This window comes from Ailuropoda melanoleuca, chromosome 8 (assembly GCF_002007445.2).
Source record: "Ailuropoda melanoleuca isolate Jingjing chromosome 8, ASM200744v2, whole genome shotgun sequence".
Classification (NCBI taxonomy): domain Eukaryota; kingdom Metazoa; phylum Chordata; class Mammalia; order Carnivora; family Ursidae; genus Ailuropoda; species Ailuropoda melanoleuca.
In genome coordinates this window covers 61,868,060-61,894,288 of record NC_048225.1, presented here as the reverse complement: position 1 = coordinate 61,894,288, position 26,229 = coordinate 61,868,060, and the positions used below count along the sequence as shown (strand labels likewise).

The 26,229-nt window shown below is 35.4% G+C and overlaps 1 protein-coding gene across 6 annotated transcripts in view; it reads left to right on the top strand.

The window, feature by feature from the left end:
* Nucleotides 1-26,229, top strand: part of SBF2 (SET binding factor 2) — a 453,500-nt gene that overhangs the window by 186,177 nt on the left and 241,094 nt on the right. For all 6 annotated transcript variants that reach the window (XM_034666548.1, XM_034666550.1, XM_034666549.1 and 3 more), the window contains 2 exons: nucleotides 2,471-2,608; nucleotides 25,577-25,699. In XM_034666548.1, coding sequence (XP_034522439.1) covers nucleotides 2,471-2,608; nucleotides 25,577-25,699 — 261 coding nt within the window. The remainder of the gene's footprint in view (nucleotides 1-2,470; nucleotides 2,609-25,576; nucleotides 25,700-26,229) is intronic.

Sequence of the window (26,229 nt, the reverse complement as noted above, 5' to 3'; positions counted from 1 at the left end):
GGATCACGCCCTGAGCTGAAGGCAGACGCTTAACCGCTGTGCCACCCAGGCGCCCCCTACACTGTCTTGATTAGCTTTTTATTAAGTCTTTAAGTCAGATAATGTCCTGTTCTTTGACTTTATTCTTTTTCTTATGTTGGCTCTTCTGGATCTTTTGCCTCTCTGTCTAAACTTTAAAATCAGTTTGTCATTATCCACAAAATAACTTGCTGGGTTGCTGATTGGGATTGCATTGAACTATAGATCAAGTCTAGAAGAACTGATACTTGACAGTATTGTGTCTTCCTATCCATGAACATGGAATCTCTCTCTCTCTTTATTTAGTTCTTCTTTGATTACTTCCCTTAAAGTTTTATAGTTTTCCTCATGTAGATCTTGTACATATTTTGTTAAATTTAACCTAAGTATTTAACTGAGGGAGGTTCTAATCTCAATGGTAATGTATTTTTAATTTCAAACAGCACTGGTTCATTTGTTGATATATAAGAAGGCAGTTGACCTTTGTATATGAACCTTGTATCCCGGAATCTCGCTAGAATTGATTACTTTCAAGAGTCTTTTTGTTGATCCTTTCAGATTTTCTACATAGTCATGTCATTTGTGAACAGACAGTTATATTTATTTCTTCCCAATCTGTACACTTTTTATTTTCTTTTTTGTCTAATTGCATTAGTTAGGACTTCCAGTACGATTTTGTAGAGTTGTGATGATAGGGGACTTCCTTTCTTTGAGAAAGCTTCTAGATTTTTATCATTAAGTATGACATTAGTTGTAGGATTTTAGTAAATGTTCTCTATGGAGTTAAGGAACTTCCACTCTATTCTTAGTTTGATGAGAGTTTTATCATGAATGGGTGTTGGATTTTCTCAAATGCTTTTTCTGCATGTATTGATATGCATGTGATTTTTTCTTATCTGTCTTCTTAATGTTTTTAATTTACTTTTAGATGTTGAACCAGCCTTGTGTACCTGGACTAAATCCTACTTGTTGTGGTTTATGATTCTTTTCATATATTGTTGGATTCAACTTGTAAATATTTTGTTGAGGGTTTATGCATCTGTGTTCATGAGGGAAATTGATCTGTAGTATTCTTATGTTTTTTTTTTCCTGCTTTTGCTATTAGAGTAATGCTGGCTTCATAGAATGAATCAGGAAGTATTCCCTTGCCTTCTGTCTTCTGGAAGAGATTGTAGAAAATTGTATAATTTCTTCATTAAATGTTTAGTAAATTCACCAGTGAACCCATTTGGGCTTGATCCTTTCTATTTTGGAAGATTATTAATTATTGATTTAATTTATTTAATAGATATAGACCTATTCAGATGGTCTATTTCTTCTTGTATGAGTTTTATCAGATTGCGTCTTTTAAGGCATTGATCCATTTCATCTATACTGTCAAATTGGTAGGCATCAAGTTGTTTGGAGTATTTCTTTATTATCTTTTTCATGTCCATGGGAATCTGTAGTGATGTCTCATCTTTCATTTCTGATATTAGTAATTTGTATCTTTTTTTTTCTTAGATAAGTGGTTAGAGGCTTATTGATTTTAATGATCTTTTCAAAGAACCAGCTATGTTTTGTTGATTTTCTCTATTGATTTTTCGTTTTCAATTTCATTGGTTTCTGCTCTAATTTTTATTATTTCTTTTCATCTGCTTACTTTGGATTTAATTTACTCTTCTTTTTCTAGCTTCCTAAGATAGAAGCTTTGATTATTGATTTTAGGTCTCTCTTCTTTTCTAATATATGCATTCAATGCTATAAATTTTCCTTTCAGCACTGTTTTTGGTGAATCCCAAAAATGTTAATAAGTTGTATTTTCATTTAGTTAGAAATATTTTTCAAATTTCTCTTGAGATTTTGTCTTTGACCCATGTATTATTTAGAAGTGTGTTGTTTAACCTCCAAGTATTTTGGGACTTTTTCAGCTATTTTTCTGTTACTAGTTCAGTTCTCTTATGGTCTAAGAGCATACATGGTATGTTTTCTATTCTTTAAAATATATTAATGTACATTATATAGCCTATAATGTGGTTTATCTTGATGAACAAGATATCTTTTTCATTATATGGAATTGAAGACTTAGATTAATGAAGGAATTTTAAAATAATTCTGTTTTCCATCAGTGATAGATACTTAGCACTTTATCTTCAACTCATTTCATGATTTGTTCTAAAGGGGGGCAAGTTTTTCATTTATGGTGATTTATTTCTACATATGCCAGTCTGTGTCTCAGAATGAGTGGCATCTGTGGAAAATCTAGGCTGTCCTCATTAAATGTATATGTACATTAGAGAAAGTACATTATAAATATGTACTTAAAAAATATATATATTGGCTTAGGTAACATCACATTAGCTGGAATTTTTTTTTTACAATGGAAGGATATTTATCATATCACAAAAATTTATAAGTAATAAATTTTCTTTATGCTTTTAAAATGTGACAATTTTTTTTTAATCCCATTTAGTTTTGTCAGCCTGGTGGGTGGCAGCTGTCCAGAGAGAGGAAGCAGCCGACGTTTTTTGTGGTGGTCCTGACAGATATTGACTCAGATCGACATTACTGCTCGTGCCTAACCTTCTATGAGGCAGAAATCAACCTTCAGGTACAACAACTTTTCTAGCCAAAGGAACAACATTTAGGAATCTTTTTTTTTTTAATGCCATATTTGTTTTTGTTAGAACTGTAAATTTAAATTCATTGGGCTACTTTAGAAAGACTGACGTACTATACTGTTGAAGAAGAGAGGAAGAAGGTAAACTTTGTTTTCTTTTAAAATGTTGACCATAATCTGAATATTTGCAAGAATAGTGTATTCATGAATTGGTTTATTAGGAAGATTCGTATCCTCTCATGGAGAAACTGTGATTTTTCCCTGTCAGTCCTTTTCCTGAGAGGTCTTTTACAGAATATAGAGCGTATAATCAGAATGTTTATAAATCACCTATCACAATGCTTCATATTATTTTTTAAGTACCCAACTAAATGTCAAGTCATTAGGGAGTATCAACATGACAGGACTGAAATTCACATGCTAGAACCATAGCAATGAAAAATACTAGGTTTCTCAGAGTATTTTTTGGGGTTCTCAGTTTCAGACAACTGAATCTACTTTCTCTAATATATACCTAAAAGGATTTATGACAATATATTGGGCAGCTTATGTAATTTCATGGTTCAGGGTTGAGCAGGGAACCAATTTTGGGTACTAGGTATTGCCTCGCTTGGGTCTGTTTTAGTAGAAACCATACTTTTTCTACCTTTGACCACCTGGCACTTACGATATTGGGTACTAGACAATATAACCTTTACATGTTGCCCTAGAAATCTAACCTCTCATGTGCAGCCTATCTATCTTACACTGGTGACTTCTGCTTTAAATCTCATATGGGTTGTTTCCTTGTGGAAGTCAGATTGCATGCAGATCCCACCCCCTGGAAAGGAATAAAAAACCTTTTTGTTGTTGTTATGCATTTGTTTGTTTGTTTTGCTTTCAAAGCTCTATAGTACAAACCGGAAACTATAGAAGAGTTTGGAGGATCTTGAGTAAGCCAGTTTGCATTATCTGCAGTACTTTCTGCTACATGTAGATGAATGAGTATCACTGCCAGGGTAAAGGATTGGCTTGCTTCCTAAAATGGCCTTACAAAGAAGCATTTGTGGTTTGGGTTACTTTAATTTAGACTCTAATATCTGAATTTTTCTAGATGCAGAAATCTGAATTTGCAGTGCAAGAGGAGATGTCACCTTTCATGACACAGACTTATATTATCCACATTAATTAGACTGATGTACTAAAACCAACATGCTAGTTTATTAATTTACAGTGATAAATTAAAAGGTTACATAGAACAAAATATGCATCAATACATTCTCTCTTTGTTGTCAGATCTTTGTGGAAGGCCATATCAAAATGTGAAGCATTTTGGTTGTGGCATCAAACTAAGGAATATTTTATGTCAAATATTTAGTGCCTGCTGGACTAACATAGCCCATTGTTTCTATTTGAAATTAGAGATTATATTGTTAATGGGGACAAAAACTTAAAAGTCAGTGAAAATAGCCATTTCTGTCCTGGGTAGTGTTTGAGTGGATGTTGCCAACATTAATAATCAAATTCTCATTTTTGATCAATTCAGTCTAAAAGTGTTCTCCAGCCAAAAGCCCCTCTATCTCTTTTAGGTGACCCTTCATTTCTATGTTGATCTTCAGAATTTAAGTTAGTTCTGAGAATGTAATAATTTCTTTTATTTCTCTATTCTTGACAATACCTCTTCACAATTCCCTAGAATTGCCCAATGGAGCTAACTGTGGTTATTCAAGTTCTTCCTTCTTTCTCCTTCACAACAAACACCTCTTGCCCCAGAATAACTGACAGAAAAGTAATACATTAAGACAATGTAAGGGGTTCCTACATTGTCAGTGGTGACATAGCAAACTCCTAAACTCAGTCCCTCCCACAGACACACCAAATCTACAGCTACCATGGAGTGATTCCTTCTGAAAGAAATCTGGAAACTAGCTGAGCAACTTACATTGCTCAATCAAGAAAATACCCGCACCGAAGTGAGTAGGAAAGGCTAAGACAGACTCTTACCATAAATCCCACCCCTTGCACAGTGACATTGGGAAGGAATTTACAACTTCCAGCTTTTCCCTGAGACATAAAGCATCTGGACCCAACATCTAGCCCCAACTTTTAAGACTTGTGCCTGAGGAATGGGCATCCAAAACACCTAACTTTGAAAGCCAGTGGGGCTAATGTCCATGAGACCCACCAGACTATAGCAAACAAGTAGAGTTCTTAACAGGTTCACAAAAGTTCACTGTGGCTCTCCCCCCAGGGCTCAGCATGAAGAGAACAGAGAGAAATGTCCATCTCCCAGTCTTTCCCCGAAAGAGTCCTATTTGCATACTTTAAAAGTTGCTGCCTTAGGGTCAAGTTTCTAATTTAGCATATCTCTGAGGACCTCACTGGAGACCAGGGAGGCTAGCAGGTGTCTTCTCTGTGTTGTCTCTCTGGACCACTTCACTTCACCAGTTTTCCCCTGGAAAGAACTTGTGCACATGTCTGGCACTTCATATTTGCAGTTGCTGCCCAAGGAATGCACCGTTTTAATCTCCTGGCTTTCGTAGCCAGGAAGGCTTAAGCTGTCAGCTCCCACAGGACTTTAGCAAAGAAAGTAAATTCGTAACTGGCCATCCCCACCCAGGACTCAGTGCAGAAGGAGCAGACAGAAATACGCATCTTCAAGTCTTTTGCTAAAAGATGTATATTTGCATACATTAAAAGCTGCTTCCTGAGGGCCTGGCTTTTAGTCAGTCTGAATCTAGTTGGGGATCTTTCTCTTTAGCACACTGACAGGTCTTGATACAGCCTCAACTACAGGAAACACTAAGAATAAGGTAGTCTGCTTGACAGTCACAGAGGCTGAGAGAAAACCAAGAACCATGGTAAGATTGAATGATAAATTTCATCCTCTTATAAGAGACCACTTCTTCTGGATTAGAGGGGTGACTGTTTTATTGAATGCATAGAAACTAACAAAGAAAGTCAAGGAAAATGAAGAAATAGAAACATGTTCCAAACGAAAGAACAAAATAAAACCTCAGAAGAAGGAGAAATGGAGATAAGAGATTTACTGGATAAAAGGTTCAAAATAATGACCATAAAGATGGTCACTTAGCACAGGAGAAGAATGAGTGAACAAGGTCAGAATTTTAAGAAAATATAAGAAAGTACCAAATAAAAGTCACAGAGCTGAAGCGTAGAATAACTGCCCTGAAAAATACCAGAAGGGATTAACAGCAGACTAGATGAAGGAGAAGAAAGGATCAGTGAACTTGAGGACAGGGCACTGGAAATCACCCAATCAAAAGAGCAAAAAGAAAAAAGAATGAAAAAGAGTGAAGATAGTTTTAAGGATTTATATGACAACATCAAGTCGGCCAACATTCACAATTTAGGTATTTCAGAAGGAGAAAAGAGAGAGAAAGGGGCAGAAAACTTATTTGAAGAAGTAATGGTTAAAACCTTTCCTAACTTGGGGAAGGAAACAGACATTGAGGTCCACAAAGCCCATGGAGTTCCAGTAAAGATGAGCCCAAAAACACCAACACCAAGACACATTATAATTGAGTGTCAAGAGTTAAGAACAAGGAGAGCATCTTAAAAGTGGAAGAGAAAAGTAACTTGTTCATACAAGGGATCCCCCATGCCTATGAGCAGATTTCTCAGCAAAAACTTTGTGGGCCAGTAAGGAGAGGCAAGATACATTCAACCAAGAATATTCTACTGGCAAAGCCGTCCTTCAGAATTGAAGGAGACATAAACAGTTTTCCAGACAAACAAAAGCTAAAGAAGCTTATCACACTAGACTGGCCTTATAAGGAATGTTAAAGGGAGCTAAGCTGAAATGAAAGGGTACTAATTAATAACAGGGAAACATATTAAAGTATATATCTTACTTGTAAAAAATATCTAATGTAAAGATGGTGAGTTAATCACTTATAAAGTCTAGTATGAAGGGATTAAAAGGCAAAAATAATGGGCCACCTGGGTGGCTTGGTTGAGTGTCTGACTCTTGATTTCAGTTCAGGTCGTGAACTTAGGGTCATGAGATCGAGCCCCATGTCAAGCTCCATGCTCAGCATAGAGTCTGCTTGTACCTCTCCCTCTGCTCCTTCTCTTTCGCTCTCTCTCTCTCAAGTAAATACATAAATAAATAAATAAATAAATAAATAAATAAATAAATAAATAAATAAAATCCTTTTAAAAAAGACAAAACTAGTAAATAACTACAAAAACTTATTAATGGATACATAAGATTTAAAAAAAGATGTAAATTACGACCTCAAAACACATAAATTAGGTACGGGGGGAGTAAAAATGTAAAGCCTAGAATATGTTCTAATGTAAGTTGTTATCAACTTAAAATAGACTGTTATAAATTGTTTTATGCAAACCTCATGGTAACCACAAGCAAAAACCTTTAGTAGATATAGAAAAGATAAAGAGAATGGAATCCAAGCATGCCACTAAAGAAAACCATGAAGTCACAAAGAAAGAGAGCAAGGGAAGAAGGAAGGAACAACGGAATTACAGAATATCCAGAAAACAAGGAACAAAATGGCATTAGTAAGTACAAACTGATCAGTAATTACTTCAAATGTAGCCAGAGTAAATTCTCTAATCCAAAGATTTAGTTGGCTGAATGGATTAAAAAGACTAAGACCCAACTAAATGTACCTACCAGAGACTCACTGTAGCTTTAAAGATAGGCACAGACGGAAAGAGAAGGGAGAGGAAAAAAAATATGCCCTGCAAACGGAATCCAAAAGAAAGCTATAGTAGCTATACTTGTCAGACTAAATAGACTTCATTTTTTTTAAGATTTACTTATTTATTATATATAGAGAGAGCCTCTTGCAAATGAGCAGAGGGGCAGAGAGAGAGAATCTCAAGCAGACTCCCCACTGAATGCAGAATCCGATGTGGGCTCGATCTCACAACCCTGAGATTATGACCTAAGCCCAAACCAAGAGTGGTACGCCTAACTGACTGAGCCACCTAGGCACCCCAACCTGAAAACTGTAATGATTGACAAAAAAGCTCATTATATAGTGATAAAGTCGTCAACTCATCAAGAAGATATAACAATTGTAAATATTTATGTACCCAACATCAGAGCACCTAAATAAATACAACTTTTGCTTGTGTTCTTTGTAGGTCTCCCTTTTTTTCTTCTCCAGTACAGTTTAAAATCACATATGGCTTTTAATTATCATTTCTCTTTGTGTCTTTTTATCTGGAATGGCTCACCTTTTGTCTTACAACATTGACATTTTTTAATAATGTAGGTCCCATGTCCCCTTTTAACAGAATATTCATTATTGTGTGTTTTTTCCAATGTATCTTATCTTTCGATTCAGATTATGCATCAGCAGTTGGAGTACTACCAACATTTGAAATACTGTTTTTTTTTTGTTGTTTTTTTTTTTAAGATTTTATTTATTTATTTGACAGAGAGATAGCACAAGTAGGCAGAGCAGCAGGCAGAGGGAGAGGGAGAAGCAGGCTCTCTGCTGAGCAAGGAGCCTGATGCTGGACTTGATCCCAGGACACTGGGATCATGACCTGAGCTGAAGGCAGACACTTAACCGACTGCGCCTCCCAGGTGTCCCAAAGTGTGTTTCTTATAATGGTGTCCATCTGTTATGTTAATTTGGTAACTTGGTCAGGTGATTGCCAGATATTTGCATTCTACAGTTGCTGGTTTTTTGCTTGCAACTAATGAACAATCTGTGGGAAGACACTTTAAGACAATGCAAACATTCTATTAAATCACTAATCATGCCCCCCTAGATTTAGCATTTAGTGATGATTCTTGCCTGTGCCAATTTTTATTATGATGGTTTGTAAAATGATTATTTCCCATCTCCAAATACCCTCTACCTTTACCAGTCAGTTGACATTTTACTATAAGCAATAAAGAGCTTCCCTGTCTTGTCTATCTGAGCTATACACTAATTTATTCCACTTTCTTTTTTCTTCAGTACTATTTAATTAATGGTTTTCATGCACAAATTGTCCTAGGTTTGTACCCTTCAGGTTGGTTCCTGTATTCTTTTGATAAGGCCCCATCATTTTTTATTTTTTATTTATTTTTAACGATTTTATTTATTTGACAGAGAGCAAGCACAAGTTAGGGGGAGCCGCAGGCAGAGGGAGACAGAGAAGCAGAAGCAGACTCCTCGCTGAGCTGGGAGCCTGATGGGGTCTCAATCCCAGGACCCTGGATCATGACCTGAGCCAAAGGCAGATGCTTAATGACTGAGCCACCCAGACCACCTGGCCCCATCATTTTTTAAGGCATTTTTAATTTTTTTATTTTAATTTTTAAATTTTTATTTATTTTTATTTATTTGACAGAGAAAGACAGCCAGCAAGAGCGGGAACACAAGCAGGGGGAGTGGGAGAGGAAGAAGCAGACCCCCAGCGTAGGAGCCTGATGTGGGGCTCGATCCCAGAACGCTGGGATCACGCCCTGAGCCGAAGGCAGACGCTTAATGACTGACGCACCCAGGCGCCCCTTAAGGCATTTTTTAAACTTTGTGTCATAATAAGCTGATCCAAGATCATCTTATTCCTTCCTTGCCCTCGGCCTTAAACTCAGCCATTTTTCCAAGGAGTCTTGGCTTGTTTGAGTGGAGAATAATATTAGAAACCAAGATGTAGGTTCTTGTGTATTTGGAATCAATGTTTAAAAATTTTTTTTCTTTTTATGCTCAGATATTTGCCCATTTTCCATTTTAAGTGGACCAAAAATTATAATTTACTTAGTTTTATAATCAATTTACAGAAGGTTAGATTCTGCTTCTTAAGAGTTTTTCCAGGATTCTGAAAGTGAAAATGAGCTGTAAAGATCTGGGTCCTGTAGAATTGTACTTATGTAGTTAGGTCCTCACCAGAGTTATATGATAGCTTTTCTGTGCTCATAAAGTTAATGTTTGGAATTGGTCCCCAAAAATGGCACAAACAATGAGGTAGAATTTGAGAAAATAATATTAAAACTCAGATGATGTTCCTTTCTAGGTCATCATTAATGTTTTTCCCATTTTTGGTGTGAAGTTAACTATGTTCTTTTTTAAAAATGTGTTTTTCTTTTATTTCTGGATCATATCATTGGTTCAAAAATAGATCTTTTTAATTCGCATTTGGTGTGAATTACTTCATACCAAATATACTATGACACATTATTTGGAAGCCTGAAGAGGAGGAACTTAGGGACACACACCATCCTAAGTATAATTGTGTAACTTCAAAAATGTTGGCTCTTATCTTTCCAGGATACAGTAACACTGTCAGTAATCACAAGCAAAATCTTTGCATTAAACTTTTGAATGCATGTTCCCAAAATTATTCAACTAGACAATATGATTGTAAATATTTTTATGTAATCAATAAAACAAGATAAATGTAAGGTTGCTTTATATGGCTTATCTAAAATATGATAGACCCATCTAAATTTTTTATTTAGTTGTATCTTTTTAAAGTCTTTTTAATGTGTTTATAAATGTGTTTATGCACCAATAATAATGATGAAATTCACAGTAAAGACATTTGGTATGTCACCAAATAAATTGTCAAAGGATTGGAGGGGGAAATGATTGAAGGTACATTGGAGAAGATGAGGAATAAAGAAGGAGGTACATAGAAGGAATAGGATATGTTTTTTTATCTCAATCTAGCTTAAAATCTAGTGTGTGAGGCAAAACCAAAATTTTAGTATAAAGATACTCTTAAGTACCTATGCTAAGTACCAGTTCAGGATGGAGTTAATAATTGAAGACAGGGCAGCTGAAATAAGTCCTACAGATTTTAAAGGACTCAGTGGCATTTAAAAAACAAGAGCTAATGAAAGCTTAGAGTAAAGGAAATAGCACAGTCCAGGCAAAAAGCTTATGGATAGAACAAAAAGATTATCATGTTTATGATACATTGAAGGCTTATCATGTTCCAGGCACTGTGCTAAAAGTTTTATAGCATTCTTACTCCATTTTATTTAATTCACAGGTAGTTTATTTTATTTTCTCAAGAACAGCACCTGGGGGATGCCTGCGTGGCTCAGTCGGTTAAGCATCTGCCTTCAGCTCAAGTCATAATCCCAGAGTCCTGGGACTGAGTCTGGCATCGGGCTTCCTACTCATCAGGGAGTCTGCTGCTCCCTCTCCCTCTGCCCCTCCCCTGAGCTTGTTCCCTCTCTCTCTCTAAAAAAAAAAAAAAAAAAAAGGAGCACTTGGTAAGTTTTAACATTCCCATTTTATGGATGAAGCTAAAACACTTACCCAGGGACCTTCAGGTACTCAGTCAAAAAGCTTGAATCTGGGGTGCCTGGGTAGCGCAGTGGTTAAGCGCCTGCCTTCAGCTCAGGGTGTGATCCCAGCGTTCTGGGTTCGAGCCCCACATCAGGCTCCTCCACTGAGAGCCTGCTTCTTCCTCTCCCACTCCCCCTGCTTGTGTTCCTTCTCTTGCTGGCTGTCTCTCTCTGTCAAATAAATAAAAAAAATCTTTAAAAAAAAAAAAAAGTTTGAATCTGTCTGTCTCCAAAGACCAAATACCAATATCAAATACTAAAACATATATTATAAGGCTGCAAAAATTATATCAGTGTGTTACTGGTTCTAGAAAAATTGTCAAGAATAAGACCATATTTGGTCTTATTTATTATTTATTATCAATATCTGACAATGGAAACATTACATCAGTGGAATCTGTACATTTTAACAGGTGTTATTTAAATAGTTATTGAACTTTGTGAGAAGAAATAAATTTAAATGCTCATAGTAAAATACAATGATTCCAAATGATTGAGCAATTTATCTGAAAAATGAAGTAATAAAAATGGATTTCTAAGCTGATCTCTCGTTTGGAAAACTTGGACAAGTGTAGGAAATCACATAAAACATTTGATAGATTTATCTGAAGAACAGCATAGTCATTTTTTCTTTGTTTCTCTCTTCCTTTCCCTGGTTATCAAACACTTAAATTGTGCTCATTATAGAAAATTTAGAATATTTTGGGGAAAAAAGTAAGAGAACAGAAAAAAAATAGACATATTTTGTTTTAATAATAAGGGTTTAAAAAATTTTTTTTAATTTTTAAAAATTTTTTAAAAAGATTTTATTTATTTGACAGAGATACAGTGAGAGAGGGAACACAAGCAAGGGGAGTGAGAGAGGGAGAAGCAGGCTCCCCACTGATCAGGGAACCCAATGCAGGGCTCGATCCCAGGACCCTGGGATCATGACCTGAGCCAAAGGCAGACACTTAACGACTGAGCCATCCAGGTGCCCCATAAGGGTTTTTTTTAAACTAAAACTCTTTATAGATATGATTAATGTCTATACATTAATTGACCATGGATATAATATACTTAAACCATCTCCTTAATGGGCATTTAATTCCCCTTTTGTCAGTATTATGAACAACACAGTGATGAATCTCTTTGAAATAATCTTGATTCCATCAAGGAGGGTTTTGTCAGTGATAATCTATTTCACTGAATTAGGAATTACAAATAGAGAAGAGTGAGAACTGGGCTTGCAGTTCTCACTGCAATCAACATTATACTTTTTTTCTTTTTTTTAAGATTTTAGTTTTTAAGTAATCTCTACACCCAATGTGGGGCTCAAACTCACAACACCAAGATCAAGAGTCACACGCTCTACCTACTAAGCCCTCCAGGTGCCCCACAGTCAACATTATACTTGATGGAATCCTAGAGACTAATCCTGAGACCTCATTCAATGAAGGGAATCTAGTGAAAACTAGCATAAGTAACATAATTCAGACAGAGATAAAAATTGGGGGGACATATATCCTGAGTTTATTCTAAAGTTTGATAATTTGCAGCATATGCAAATATCCACATAGGACTCTCTTTATAGTAGGAATGGTGAAGATTATGCTTTTTGTTAAAGGGTCCTTTCTCCATCCTCTCCCCTTTTCAAACTGAGAATTGCTTAATGAACAGAATGCTGTATCTTAACACTCCCCTTGATATCCATCACAGATGCATTCTGTAGGGAAAACATTTCATTGAATTAGCTATGACTGATTAGTATTATATGCTTAATATGATATGATACATTGAAACAACAGGAGAAAATTTTGAGAACAGGCTCCCAAAGTCCTTCAATATTAAATGCCTTTTCTTAAATTTTGACAATTTTACACTAGGAAGGGTTGCAGCAAGAACTATGTATTGTTATTACTATTTCATTTGAATGCAAGAAGGATTATTACATGCAACTGTACTTAAGGGAAAAAAGTGTGAACATCTTTCCTGATGTATAGTTTGACTTTTCATATGTCATCTCTTCTAAACAGTTTCTTTGAACTAATACCTATTTCTTTTAAAGGTTGTGTATGAATATAAGACAGTGGAAAGAGAGCTAGCCCAAGAGTTAGAAGACTTGACTTATTAATCTCCATTCTGCGTTGAATGAGCTGTATGATCATGGCAAGTGATTTCATGTCTCTAGGCATGAAATTCCTTGTTTTTAAAATGAAGTAGATACCTTCTATATTATATTGTTTTTATTGTTCTATCATATTAACTATATCTGATTTTATACTTAAAAAAAGATTTATTTATTCACCTTAGAGGGAGAGACACAGCACTTGAGTGTGAGTGGAGTGAGGGGCAGAGGGAGAGAATCTCAGGTAGACTCTGCCAAGCAGGGAGCCCTTTGTGGGGCTCAATCTTATAACCTTAAAATCTTGACCTGAGCTGAAATCAAGAGTCGGACACTTAACCAACTGAGCCACCCAGGCGCCCCTGTATTTTTTTTTTAAGTTTTATTTGTTTAAGTAATTTCTATACCCAATATGGTGCTCAAACTCACTACCCTGAAATCAAGAGTCAGATAGTCTTCTGACTGAGCCAGTTGGGCACCCCTAACCAAATCTGATTTTAGAGAGATATTTTAATTTTGCTTATAGTAGATATAAAATTTCTGCCCAAATTATGATCCGCAGAATACTATTCTTCGTCATCTGAATAGGCCTACTTTTTAGACCAATATGTCTGATATGACCAAATGTCCCATGTCTTTATGGAATGTTTCAGTACGCCATGTTATATGATCATTAAAGTTTCAACATGTATTCTTTAAAAAAATAACACTGAAATCTTGGATCTTAGTGCCCGGCATTATAAACTTCTAAATTAGGGATTCCAGGGAAGTACCTTTTATTTACATTATGCTTAAATTATGAATTTGTAAACTTAAGTTCTGTGAGCTTATAACTCACCAAATAATATTAATATAATTTTTTCATCTAAAAACTAATTAAATGTTTTATCATTTCTAACCTTTTTCACCAATTTTAACACATAGTGGAAAAGAACTTTCAAAAGAGCCCATTGAGTTTTGTGGTTCACAAAATAAAATTCTTGAATTTATGAGAACCTAATTTTGAGTTGGTTAACCTTGTTAGAAAGAAACAAACAAGAAATTTATCTGCAGTTTCCCTACCTCATACAAAAGTTTTTACTCATTGTCTGTTTTTCTTCAGAGATAAAGATTAGCTTAATAGTATTTCTCATAATGTTGACATTTGAAGTCAGTCTTAGATGCTCTTAATAATTGTATAAGGTATACCCAAGAATTCTTGAGTACTAGCTATCAGTTGATTTGAATTAATTATGTATTGGGATTAAAGGATGAGGAACATAGTGCAAGTGACCAGATTCTTCAGTTTATGATGATTAATTTATTAACTCTGATTTATTCACTGAGTATTAACTGGACGGTAAAAGGTGTTTAAAAAAAGATATGCATAAGAATTACTGAAATAAAAGATGCCAAAAATTAAAGCTTCAACAAATTATCATTATCATGTTTCTTATATTAAAAAGTGTATTACACATTAATCTATTTTATCCGCTAATAATGTGAACATAGGCAACAAACTTTAGTTAAGTATGCCTAGCCTAAAAATTCAGTGTTTAGCTCATATTTTTTAAAGGTAAATAAGGGATAAAATCAGGAAAATGACATAGGCAGGATAGATATATATTAAAAATTCAAGCTGGTCATCTACATAGCATTCTGCCTTTTTCTAAGCTTGACCTCTTTGGATGCTTTGACTTATCTCATTGTTAGATTTCTTCTTTTCCTTTACCTTTACCTCTGACTGTTCTATTTAGCCTTTAAGTTCCAGCTCACTGCTGTGGGCGTCACTGAATTCCCTGCTCAGAGTTTCTCAAGCACTTTAAATATGAACTCAAAATGTTACAGTATTGTTTTGCACTTATTGCTGTTATTTCACCTGTGTTGGTTTTAATACTTAAGCTAAAGTATAAATTTCCTGACACAAAGAACTGTACCTTATCCTTCTGTGACCAACCATTCAGTAAGTGTTTAATAAATAAACATACTGATATGTTACTATTTACTTTTTAAACCTTTAAACGTTTTGTTATAAGGATAGTACAAGAGTAAACATTTTAGCAAATTATTTTTCACTAGATATGTGTATATTTTTATGTGGTATATGTCAACCATAATCCCATGACCCAAAGACAAATGCCAAGAAAAATGCTAATTTTTTGGAGTATAACCTTCCAGGCCTTTTCTCCTCCATATTAAAAATGTAAACATATTTAACACTATATACTGTTTACTACTTTTTAAACTTGTTGCATTTAGTATATTCCTATGTCCTATTTATAATTACCTTTAATTTGTTTTTATAGCCATTTTTAATTGAGATATAATTGACTTTATAGCCATTATTTCTAAACAGAACTTTAACTTCTTGCTGTCCTGTTTTTATAATAATGGAAGAAACACTGATTCAAAGAGGAATGGAACTCGCATTTATTGAACCTTTAATATATGCAAGGCTTATTGCTTCCGGATTATTCCCCATTCCTCTTCCATCTCCAACCCCAATCGGGGTCCTCTTTAATTTTCTAACCTCAGTTAATGTCATTACTATCCATCCATGTGTTCAAACAAAAAGCTTAGAGTTACCGTTTACCCTCCCTTTCTTTCATCCTGCACATTCTAGCCATCCGCAAATGCTGTCAATTCTACTTGCAGATTGAATCCTTAATCATCTACTTTTCTTCTATCTCCCAATTCCACTCTACTGTACATCTTGCCTGAGCTACCAGACTTCTAACAATGCCCTCCTATTTCTACTTTTGCAAGCTATTCTCCATTCAGCATTAGAGGGATTTTTTTCAAAACCAAATTGAGATTACCCTCTTTGCTTAAAACTCTTCAAACAATTTGATAAAAAATGCACAGGGGGGGGCTCTGGGTGGCTCAGTTCGGTTAGGCCGCTGACTCTTGATTTTGGCTCAGGTCATGATCTCATGGTCCTGGGATCCAGCCCTGCATTGGGCTCTGCACTCAGCAGGGAATCTGCTTCAGAATTCTCTCTCTCGCACTGCACCCCTACCCTGCTTGTGCACGCTCTCTCTCGCTCTGTCAAATAAATAAATCTTAAAAAAAAAATGCACAGAGAACCTAAATAGACTTTTTCCCAAAGAAGACATATAGATGGCCAATAGACACATGAAAAGATGCTCAGCATCACTCATCATCAGGGAAATGCAGGTCAAAACCACAATGAGATAGCACCTTACACCTCTCAGAGTGGCTAAAATCAGAAAGACAAAAAATAACATGTGTTGGCAAGGATATGGAAAAAATGGAATCTTCGTGTACTATTAGTAGGAATGTAAACTGGTATAGCCACTGTGGAAAATAGTACAGAGGTCTCTCAAAAAATTAAAAAGAGGAAAACCATATGATCTAATAATTCCACTACTGGGTATTTACCCAAAGAAAATGAAAACACTAATTTGAAAAGATATATGCACCTTTGTTTTTACTGCAGCATTATTTACAATAGCCAAGATACGGAAGCAATCTAAGTGTACATCAATAAACAAATGGATAAGGAAGATGTGGATAATATTCCAGATATACAGTGGAATATCATAGTCATAACAAAGGATAAGATCATGCCATTAGCAGCAACATGGATGGACCTAGAGGGTATTATGCTAAGTGAAATAAGTCAGACTGAGAAAGACAGATATCATATGATTTCACTCTTGTGGAATCTAAAATACAAAACAAATGAATAAACAAACAAAAAGCAGAATCAGACTTATAAATACTAAAAACAAAGTGATGGTTGCCAGAGGAAAGGGGGTGGGAGGATGGGCAAAATGGGTGAAGGGGAGTGGGAGATACAGACTTCAAGTTCCTGGAAAAAATAAATCACAGGAATAAAAGTCACAGCATAGGAAATACAGTCAATGATATTGTGATAGTGTTGTATGGTGACAGATGGTAGCTACACTTGTGGTGAGCAGTAGTTTTCTTTGTAACTACTTTGGTTTTATATGTTCTGGCTGCTTTTGTGCTTCTTAAAACATACCAAACTCCTTTTTACCGTAGGTCCTTTGCATTTGCCTGTGTCTCTGTCTGAATTGTGCTGTCCTGAGATTGTTGAGACTGGTTGCTTATTGTCTTGCAGATGTCAGCTCCAACTTCACGTTCTCAGAGAGGCTTTCTCTGACCTCCCTTGCTCTATTTGCCTCCCCAGTCACTCTCCATTGTTCACCTTTTTTTTTTTAATCTCCATAGGACTTAACACAAAGAATTATTTTGCTCATTTGTTTATTCATCTTTTCATTTGGTCTTCCTACCAGAATGTGTGCTTCGTAAGAGCAGGGGCTCTAGTCACTACTGTGTGTTAAATGCACAAACAAGTTTACATATCCTTAATCATTTTTTATAGTTTATATGCCAACATTGTAACCTCTCAATCTCTATTTGCTTGTCCTTTGAGAAGTTTGAATTAGATGTTTTTCTAAGGTCCCTTTTAAAAAGCTTTATACAGACCAATCTCTAGACTCAGACCTTAGTTCTATAAATTTACTAGAAGTGTATCTTTGGGTAAATTACTTTACCTCTTGCTATGTAAATTTTTCACCGTGGATAAGTCATGATAATAGTACCTACTTCAGAGGGTTGTTGGAAAGGGTTAATGAGATAATGCCTTTACATCTACAAACATAGAGATCGATGGAAAGAATATAGATCTTTGTCTCTTTGGTTGACTTCTAAATCCCCATCGCTTGCAACCATGTCAGCACATAGTAGGTGCTCAATAAAGGTTTTATTTACTTTAATTTTTATTATGGAAATTCTTAAACATATAGAAAATTTAAGTTAGTGGTATAATGAACTCCATTACACTATATCCACCTTTAAAAATTAAAAAAATAAAAATTACCAGCATTTGTCAATCTTTTAAAATCTAAATCCTTGATTTTTTTTTTTTAGGGCGAGTCATTTTAATGCAAACCCCAGACACCATTTTTCCCCTATAGATATTTTAGTATGCATCTCTAACTGATAAGTGCTTTTTTACTTATCAGTCTACCATTATAATATTTAACAAAATTAATTCCAATTTTGAATAGTTCCTTGAAATCATCTGATATCCAACTTATTGTCTCAAAACTGTCTTGGTTTATTTAAATCAGAATCCAGATAAGGTATACACATTGTAATGTCGATATTTCTTAAATTTCTTCTGTAACAGTCCCACTCTTGGGGGTGGTGGAGAAATTGGGTCATTTGTCCTATGGAATGCCCTATATTCTAGATTTGGCTGATTAGTTCCCCATATTATTATTTAGCTTGTACTTATTTGGCATTTTTTCCGTAAAGTGATAATTAGATCTAGAGGCTTGATTAGATTCACATTGAATTTTTAAAGCAAGACTACTTCAAAGATTGTGCAGTACTTCCTATTTTATCATATCAGGAGGAACTTAATTTCTAGTTGCTCTATTTTTAGTAATGTTAAGATTGATTTGGGGGTTTGGGGTAGTGCCATCCTTCACTTAATGGTTTCAGTATCTATTGATGATCATTGCCTAAATACATTATTTCAGTAAGAATTGCAAAAAGGTAATTTCCTCATTGTTATTCCTTTTGTATTTATTAACTGAATGAAATTCATCTATAAAATAGAACTTTTATCAACTACACTTTGATATAAAAGACAGTAAATTTAATTACTCTTTTTTAAAAAAATGTTTAGAGTAGTAGATTAGTACCCTAGCAATTGTCACTAGTGACCACTTAAAAAATTGTCATTATGGACTCATGCATTTCTGTGTGTTTGAGGAGTTTCAATCAACTGCAATTTTTATCCATTTTGATTCTGTTATTCCTTGACACAGTAAGATGAATAGGCTCATTTTGTGCATTCTTCTGACCCAGATAGAGAACGTCATTTCTCTAAGGAGTTCTGGTTTCCTTTACTGGAATATAGTATTTAATAAAATTTTTATTGTATAAATGAATTAAGTAACACTGATGATGCTTAGTATAGTATAGAGTATATGTTAGTTGTTATTTTCTTTTATATTTTCATGTTAATTAGTCTTCAGCAGTGATTCTCAAAGTGTAATCCCTGAACCAGCAGTATCGGTATCACTGGGGAACTTGTTAGAAATGTAAATTCCCACCTCAGACCTACTGAATCAGAAGCACTAGGGATGGGACTTAGGAATCTGTTTTAACAAGCCCTGCATGGTTTGATACACACCAAAGTTTGAGAGCTGCTGATCAAGAGTAGATGTCCCTAACTCATTTAGTGAGAAGGGACCACAGATACGCTATTTTCCTGGGGTAGCTGTGCAGTACCCTAGCTCCCAGCAGCCTTGTCTGTTTTCTCATCTCTTCAAATCTTACCATATGAAATATGAGAATTAATAAACAGATACCAACTAGAATAATCTATTTATGAAATAAGTATTCTGTTTACCTTATAAGGGTATAGAACCTATGAACATAAACACACTTCAGTTTCACACATTTTGTATTTTAAAAGAGCTAATGATAGCCTTGCCCAATATGTGTTCCATAGGGCACTCACTACATCCTCTAAATGTTCTGTGATAAAGAGGCTTCACTGGTCCAATAAGTTTAAGAAATATTTTATATCTCCTTTGCTTGGCATTGCACAAACAATATTTGCATATCAAAGTCTGAGAAATCCTGCAGTATGAAACCTGTTTAACTTGGCTTTAACTTAGGTTTCAAAAATTCTCTGATTAGAAGACCTTTTTTCTAAGTAGTATTTATTAGCTTTCAGCAGAAAACACTTTGGGAAATGCTGCCTTAGTATATCTTAAAAGAATAATAATTTATGGACTATGTGCCACTTAAAAATAGGAAGCTTTCTGGAAAGGTGACAATATAGTAGCTCTACAAATGAAGTTGTTCTGCCTTCAGAATACTATAGAACCCAGGAGCTGTTGCGGGGGAAAATATCTGGATATTGTCTTTGCTAAAGGTAAATTCAACTCTGAACTGAAGTCTAGTGGCCTGATTCGTCTGAAGGCTTGTTATCCTAATACATGTATTTCTCGTGTAGTCATTATTTTCCAGACCAATGCAAGGAAAAACCAGGTTTTATCATGTGGACGTGTCAACATGATTAACAAGAAACAAAGTAGCTTTTCAGGGAGAATTATAGACCTTACAAAATTTGCAACTACTTAGACTCTTTTATTTGCAATATTGGAAAATTTTAAAGTCCTGAAATTGCATAACTGAGGCAATTTTATATAGTGGTGCACTGTAATAAATTGCTTATATTTCAAAAGGGAAATGTAGAACTGGTAATTTTTTACTTCTTTAATTCCTTTTATCCTCTTTTTTTCATGACTTTATTTATTTGAGAGAGGGAGAGAGAGCATGAGCTGGGGGGAGGGGTAGAGGGAGAGGGAGATACAGACTCCATCCTAGGACCCTGGGATCATGACCTGAACCGAAGGCAGACGCTTAACTGACTGAGCCACCCAGGCACCCTCCTTTCATCCTCCTTTTGTAACCAGAATGTTTAAAGAAATATTGTAAGACAAGTTTTACTATAAAATAGCATTGTTGAAAATGAGCTTGGCACAGAGATGATATTGGATTCAACAAGTCTTTTCAAGGTAGAAAAGACAGGAATCAAGCATCAAAAATGCAACAAAGATGAGGTTGACAGATTCAACCTGAGTGACAGGACGAACTTCCTGAATATTATGCCTGTTGAGTCAGCCCATAAAATCAGTAATCTAATAATTCCTAGCATTTTTGTCTCAGGATATGTTTAAAGGGCAATAGCATTTTTGGGGCAGATTGGTATGGTGAGTACTAACTTACCCCGTATTATTGAAGCACAGAGACTGCAACCTACATAGTGTGTAAAGCACACTGAGGCTGAGAATTCCACTAGCACGTGTAGTCCATGTAGTAATGGGCGAGTTGTGGCATGTGCTTGTGATAGGTACAAGGGATAAGGTGACTTTGTGAGACAATTCAGTGAAGAGTGTCTAAGATAAACTTATATCTTAAAAAAAAGGTAAATTTGTATCCTTAATGGGACCTACTAGAATTAGGAATAATCTTAGGTTAGAAAAAGGTTAGCAGATGTTGTTTGGTGAGATAAAATATGTGAAAATGTTTTCTGCTATAAAATATTAAATTTCCGGGCTCCTGGGTGGCACAATCCATTAAGTGTCTGCTTTCAGCTCAGGTCATGATCCCGGGGTCCTGGGATCGAGCCCCACATCAGGCTCCCTGCTCAGTGGGAGCCTGCTTCTCCCTCTCCTTCTGCCGCTTGTGTTCTCTCACTTGCTCACTCGCTCTCTTAAATGAATAAATAAAATCTTTTAAAAAATTAAATTTCAAAGCATTATTATAACATCTATTACATTCATAGCCTATGTTTTACATTTCCTCCTTATTTTAAGTTTCTCAGATCTTTTCAATGTGTGAAAATCTGTCATTGTAAAACACAAACCAAATAGAGCCAGTATCATTACATAATTATTACAGAGAAGCTGTTCCAGCAGGTAGAGAGAAGAGGCAGTATTCCCTTAAATGATAAATCATTTATAGTAAAATTTTTTTCATAGGAAAATTTTTTATCAAAAATACCACATTACTATGTCCTGGAACAAACGTTATTTTAACCAGCAGTTTTTGGATTTTAAAAAAAATTTTTTTATCATAGTACTACATTTTGCTTTGAAAGGAGGAGTATGAATTTTCTCTAAACTTGTGACATTGTATTCTTGTAGGAGAGCCATTGGAATTAAGAATAATAACATCTTGTGATTTATACTTTTACGAAGTAAAAGCCTCTGTAATAAAAAGTGATGTAAATAAAAATGGAATTGCTTTTACTTAATACTGATTTACATTATATTTGACCTTTTTTCTTTTTGGTTAATGACTGTTTCATTTAATGAATAGTCAGTTAAAGAATAGCTTTAAGAGGGGCACCTGGGTGGCACAGCGGTTGAGCGTCTGCCTTCGGCTCAGGGCGTGATCCCGGCGTTATGGGATCGAGCCCCAACATCGGGCTCCTCTGCTGTGAGCCTGCTTCTTCCTCTCCCACTCTCCCTGCTTGTGTTCCCTCTCTCGCTGGCTGTCTCTATCTCTGTCAAATATAAATAAATAAAATCTTAAAAAAAAAAAAAAAAAGAATAGCTTTAAGAAATGACCAATGCAGAACGCCTGGGTAGCTCAGTCAGTTAAGCATCTGCCTTTAGTTCAGGTCACGATCTCAGGGTCCTGGGATGGAGCCCCATGTTGGACTCCCTTCTCTGTGAGGAGTCTGCTTTTCCCTCTGCCTCTCCCCTCCCAACTCGTGCTCTCTCTCTCTCTGATAAATAAACAAAATCTTAAAAAAAAAAAATAGAAATGACCAGTGCATTCTATTTTGTGTTTTGGTCAAAGTAGGTTAATAGTCATTTGTTTGAAATGGTTATCTCCTTAGTCAGGCTGGCTTCTAATGGTACTCTAGGGCATTTATCACAGTGTCATAAAATGGATAGCTTTATCTCTTTGAGGAATTTTAGTCATTCTTTTGTCATTTCAGATTTGTTAGTAATCCATGAAGACTATGATTCATTATGTGTGGAAATCTTTGGCAAATGCATATTCATCACATTTTTATTATTTCTGAGGATTTCAGAAACCAACCTTTTAGCTTTTGCTTTGTAACAAATGAAAATCTTTCAAGAGCATAGGGACCTTATGACACATATAAAAAGTAAACAGATAGTTCCCTTCGGATGTGTGCATTCCATAGACGTCTAATACTTGGTTATATTTCACTGTACTGGAAAATATATGGGCTCCAAAGAACATAGAAAATATAGTTCTTGGCCTCTATGAGTGGGGGGAAAAGATTTCCCTTAGTAAAATACCCAGAAAGCTATTCCAAGAAAATTCATTCCTGCATGTATACAGTGAACAAATAGAAAGTATCAACCATGTGCCCAGCTCTTGTTTTAGGAACTGGGAAGTTACCAATGAGCAAGATAGAAATCCTGGTCTTTACGGAGCGTATTCTAATGGAAAAGACAGACAAACAAAAAACAAGATAAGTGAAATGGGTAGTATGTTGGATGGTAACAAGTGCCATGGAGAAAAATAAAGCAGGGAAAGATAGGGAATGTTAGGAAATTGCAATTTTATTTTAGTACTTTATTTTGTTATTTTAAAAAGATTTTATTTATTTATTTATTTGAGAGAGAGCAAACTAGAGAGAGAGAGGAGCACAAACATGAGTGGGGGGGAGGGGCAGAGGGAGAAGAAGACTCAGGCGGAGAAGGAGCCCGATGTGGGGCTCGATGCGGGGCTCGATGCAGGGCTCAATCCCAGGACCCCAGGATCATGACTTGAGCCGAAGGCAGATGCTTAACCAACTGAGCCACCCAGATGCCCTGGAATTGTAATTTTAAATAGGGTGCCAGCAAAGGCTTAACAGCAGAAGTCACTTGAATGAAGAACTAATGGAAATGAGGGAATTCATCATTAGAATATCCGTGAAAAGAGTATTCTAGGGAAAGGAATAACCAACAGTGCTTAAGACCCTTAGCTGGGAGAATGTCCAGCACGTTTGAGAGCAACAAGGAAGTAAAGTGGGGCTAAAGAGGAATAGGAGAGACTGAAAGAAGCTGTTAAAATAATCCAGATAAGCAAGGAATGATGGTGGCTCACAGTATTGTGGGAGGAGTGGACATGGTCAGCAGTCAGGATTTGCTGACAGTTTTTTTTTTTTTAATAATTTTTATTTTATTATATTAGTCACCATACAGAACATCCCCAGTTTTTGGTGCAATGTTCCATGATTCATTATTTGCATATAACACCCAGTGCACCATGCAATATGTGCCCTCCTTAATACCCATCACCGGCCTATCCCAATCCCCCACCCCCTCCCCTCTGAAGGCCTCCGTTTGTTTCCCAGAGTCCACAGTCTCTCATGGTTCATTCTCCCTTCTGTTTACCCCCCCTTTATTCTTCCCTTTCTTCTCCTGCTGATCTTCCTATTTCTTATGGTCCATAAATGAGTGAAACCATATGATAATTGTCTTTCTCTGCTTGACTTATTTCACTTAGCATAAATCCTCCAGTACAGTCCATGTTGCTGCAAATGTTGTGTAAACGTTCTTTCTGATGACTAATATTCCATTGTATATATGGACCACATCTTCTTAATCCAGTCATCTGTTGAAGGGCATCTCGGCTCTTTCCACAATTTGGCTATTGTGGACAATGCTGCTATGAACACTGGGGTGCATATGGCCCTTCTCTTCACTACGTCTGTATCTTTGGGGTAAATACCCAGTAGTGCAGTTGCTGGATCATGAAAGAGAGAGGAATCAGAGTTTTTGATCTGCCAAATGGAAAGAGGATTTCCAGGAATGAGATGGAAAATACTGTAGGAGGAATGGAGTTCCGGGAGAAAGAATGGAGCTATGTTCTGGACATGTTTAAGTTACCTGTTAGTCATCTAAGTGGAACTGTCAAGCAGGCAGTTGTAAATGGCACTTTGTGGCATTCTGAGAAGAGGTTTGGTGGGAGAAATGAGTTTGAAGATTTATGATATGTTGGAGAACTGTGCTGAGAAGTAAGACCAGGAGAAAAACTAGTAAAGGAAAGGCTTCAGGAAGGAAGATAGACTTTTGAGCTGGAACTCTGATTAATGGAAAGGAAAGAAAAGAGGATACTAGTTAGGGAAAATGTCCTGGCATCTTAGAATATTGTCTAGAGAGAAATCTGAATGCTTTACTACCTTGTCTTTTTTTTTTTTTACCTTAAAAGTTTTATAGTGTATCATAAAGTATTATGGAACAGTTAAGTACTCAGGAAATGTTTGTTGACAAATGAGAATAATAGTTTTCAAAGCTTATTTCGTTAATCAGTATTTTTAGTCATTGAAATATAGGGTATTTTTTATTATAGATGTTTTCATTGTGCTAAAAAATACATGACATAAGATTTACCATTTGAACCATTATTAAGTGTACAGTTCAGTGGCAGTAAGTATATTCTGAAACTTAGTTTTGTATATAAAGGTATTTTCTCTTCTCAAAAAATCAACATTGTTGCTTATGAGCAAAAGGAATTTAGAGCCAATTGGGCTTTATTTCTAAGAGCATTGATTATTCTGTAAGTCTTAGAATCCTAAGTGATCATCACTTTTGTTTGAAATATTGGGACAAGTAGGAAAAAAAATTAGTGCCTTACTTCTAAAAGAGATCTTTTCTCTCCTTAAAAACTGACTTTCCATTGAAGTGAGTGTCATTTTTAGTTGTTTGGGTCACTGTTTAAGATAATTTGAATGTGTCTTCTTTACCTTTGCTTACTGGTACCTCCCTCAGAAACCAAATGCTCCCGTAAAGTTGGGGTTTGTATTTGCAGCATAAGCAGCTTTTCAAAAGTGAAATAAGCATGTCCTCCTTTATAATTTTTCTGCCTATTTACTTGCTTCTTAGATTCCTGTCAAAGTATGTGTCTTTGTTTTTAGTTTGAATTTTGTAAATTATATTATAAATTGTATTTTAGAATTAATTTTGGATTTCGTAAATTTTATGAAAATGTGTGATGTGTCTATTTTTTGTGAGTTATAAACCTAGGAAATTCTGTCTGTTGATTACAGTGCATCTTTTTCTAGGGAACAAAGAAGGAAGAGATTGAAGGTGAAGTGGAAGTGTCTGGTTTAATTCAGCCCGCAGAAGTGTTTGCTCCCAAGAGCCTGGTGTTGGTATCCAGATTGGATTATCCAGAAATTTTTAGGGTAAAGAACTCATAGTTGTCATTGTTGATTTGTATTATTGTATGAATCTGTTTTGAGTGAACCATGGTAACAAGATTTTGTATTTAAAATGTCTTTAAGTTGATTTAGGGATTCATCAATAAAATAAATTTAGTGTGAACTGAAAAAATGTGTTCGTGTTGGATGAAATAAATACCTAAGTTAATGTGACTGTTCAAACTTACAAGGATATAGTGTTGGTTTAAAGTAGATCCCATGGGTACTGACTCCAAAATTTATTAATCTAAAGAAATTATTTGATTGCCCATAGCAAATTTAAAATGCACTAGTAGTGTAACAACTTTGTCTATTGTTATTTATCTTCTTTTGAGGAATACCAGGCTCAAGTAAATAGAATGGATATTTGCGATTTCAAATAGTTGTGATTGCCAACGTTGCTTTAAAATATTGTTTACTTCCAGATATTTTCCTTTTTGAGACACTCCGAATTTTCAAATGCAAGAAAAAAATTTATTTAGTTATAAATACATTTAAGCTTTGAAAGAAGAGGG